At 52.2% G+C, this 2575-nt stretch overlaps 1 protein-coding gene across 2 annotated transcripts in view; it reads right to left on the minus strand.

Annotated features, from left to right (window-relative positions):
* Positions 1–6: 6 nt before the first annotated feature.
* Positions 7–2575, minus strand: part of NDST1 (N-deacetylase and N-sulfotransferase 1) — a 19365-nt gene continuing 16796 nt past the window's right edge. For both annotated transcript variants that reach the window (XM_012808227.2, XM_012808231.2), the window contains one exon: positions 7–2252. In XM_012808227.2, coding sequence (XP_012663681.1) covers positions 2133–2252 — 120 coding nt within the window. In that variant the 3' untranslated portion in view covers positions 7–2132. The remainder of the gene's footprint in view (positions 2253–2575) is intronic.

Consider the following 2575-nt stretch of genomic DNA (forward strand, 5'->3'; position numbering starts at 1 on the left):
ACTTCTTCTCCACCCTAGTGGAGAACTTGAGGAAAGAGAATCAGCTCAGAATAGACCCAGGCCCTGTGGGCTGGGGAAAGACCTCTAAGGCGGGAGAACAAGATAGTGATGCAAACACACACCTGGGAATGGGAAGGCTCAAAGGCACCCTGGCTGGGAAGGAGTGGTTTGTCCCCATATCCTGGAATGACCACGGTTGTGACAGAGGGAGGGACAGGAACCTGGCACAGAGCAGGGTCCTCAGATGGGCTCAGAGGCAGTGTGGCATTGGAAGAAGAGCACTGGACTTGGAATCGGGAGCCTTGGGTTCAATGCTCAGCCCTGCTCCCAGCCAGCTCCATGACGAGCCAAGCAGGTCATCTCCCCTTTCTGGACCTGCTTCATACCCGTCAAAGGACTCTTTCAGCCCAACTTGCTAACGTCTTCTGAACAAGAAAAGCCTCTCCAGAAAGTACTTCCTGGGTGTCAATTCAAAGCTGAACTGGCAGTTGGAAGGGGGCTGGGAAAAGCACCCCAGCCTCAGTTACTTCACATTGTTAAGGGGGGAGAGGAGCAGACTCCAGCCAGAAATCAGCCCAGAGATCCCCCTGTCTACAGGGGCCTGGAGACAGTGCTGTGGGTCCCAGTGGGCACCCTATCTCCTAGAGCAGCTCCCAGCCTAGCACCATGTGAGGGAGAGGTGATGGGCCAGCTTTGGCCCCAGCTCCTAGTCCAGCCCCAGCTGTTTCCTTTGGCCAAAATTTCCCCAGGGTCACTGGGCTTCATGAAGCCTTTCCTGGAAAGAATAGGGCTTCCCTGTACCTCTCACCACCTCTGTTCACTTATGGTGGCTCCAGGACAGCCATGGCACTGGGGAGAGCAAAGAGAGACCTCTCTGAGGGTACCTTCATACTGTCTGTCTCCGTGAGGCCCCAGACACATAAAGACATACCCTCCCTCCCTTCCGCCTCATTCTCTAGCACTAAGATAGAACACCCCTTGAGACAGGGGCTTACCACCATTTTTGTACAACTGAATTAAAAACAAACCCAACCAAAAAAAATATAATATATATATATATATATATACATATTATATATATATATAGAAAAAACACAGTGCGACCCCAGCACCCGGGTATAAACTCTGGCACCAAGAAAAAAACCCAAAATATTAAAATACTTTAGCTTCTTAGTATCTGGGAGGTTAAAAGGGGGTGGGGGGTGTCTGGGAACCCTCGGCTACAGGAAGCTGGGGCAAAGCAGTAGTTGGCTCTGCCCGTGGCTGCCAGAGGCCGAGGCAGGGTGGGTGTGGGGACACACCTGTACATGGTCACATGTATACTGGCAGACTCCTAAACCGCCTCAGTCTTTTACCACAGGAAATACCACACGTGTCATATCCCAGGGTGAAGAAGGGGTCCAGCTAAGGCCTGGTCTCTGGGCTCAAACAGCATGGCAGTGCCCCAGGGCCCTGCAGGAGGCCATGAGGACTGGGTAGATACTGTAGGAACCGGAGAGTCTTTCCTCAAAAGGGAAAGGTGAGATGTGAAGGTATTAGGTTCAGCATTCTCTCGAGATGGCCACCCTCACATCCAGCTAAGTGGCTGACTCCGGGGATCCAGCTGACCCTTCTGAAGAGCCTGGCTTGAAACAAGTCAGGGCAATGTCCAGTCTCTCTCCCTGGTTTGGCAAAAGACCCAACTGGGCTCTTCTCCCTTACTGTCAGAGGACAGGGAAAATATGGCAGCTAATACTGAGGGGATGCCCTGCTGGAACAGGGAACGACGGGATGAAGGAGAAGGGATGGTTGGGGCAACACAGTGAGGGACAGAAGAGAGAGCTTTGTGGACCCCCCCCTACCAGGAAGTGCCCATCCACCAACATGAAGTGGCGCCCTAGGAGAAGCTGTGAACAGAATGGACCTCTGGTGGTTAGAAGGTCCTGTTGGCCACAGACCCAGCAGTGGACACTCTCAGGCGCTGTGGACCTGCCTGGGCTCTTCTCCTGGCCCCGTGTGGGCCTCAGCAGAGTATTGCTCGTAAGTGCTTGGCCAGCCCTGGGCCCAATCTCCACTCTGCAGGTCAGTCTGGCTCAGCGTGTGGCAGGACATCCTGCCATCACAAACATTCAGTCTGGCTATGGTGGCCACAGCTACCTGGTGTTCTGGAGGTCCTCCCGCAGCCAGGTGGGCAGTGTCTGGCCAATCTTGTACAGCAGCTTGGAAAGCTCGATGTTATGGTCCCGGTAATAGTCCTTCAGGAAGGCTCGGGACTGTAATGGGAAGGAAAGCTCAGATCTTGGTGATGTGCTGACTCAAGAGTGACCCCTCTTTAAAACCTCCATTCTGAGGCATCCCATACATCTCTTATTTATTCACAACCTTCTTCTAAATGGTAGCCTCCAATAGAAAACACCTGTTTAGTAGGAGTACCGAAATATAGCTCACAAGGTCAAAATTCTTGTGATAGAAAAAAGAGAGAATTAGTCAAAACAAGAGGCAAACAGGAAGACACACACATCAAGATTCAGTCTGTGACCTTTCCCCTGTCTTTCTGCACATGCTGTTATCTCCTCAAGAATGCCTATCCTGGCTC

Source organism: Otolemur garnettii, unplaced genomic scaffold (genome assembly GCF_000181295.1).
Source record: "Otolemur garnettii isolate 467f Iridium unplaced genomic scaffold, OtoGar3 scaffold00003, whole genome shotgun sequence".
NCBI lineage: Eukaryota > Metazoa > Chordata > Mammalia > Primates > Galagidae > Otolemur > Otolemur garnettii.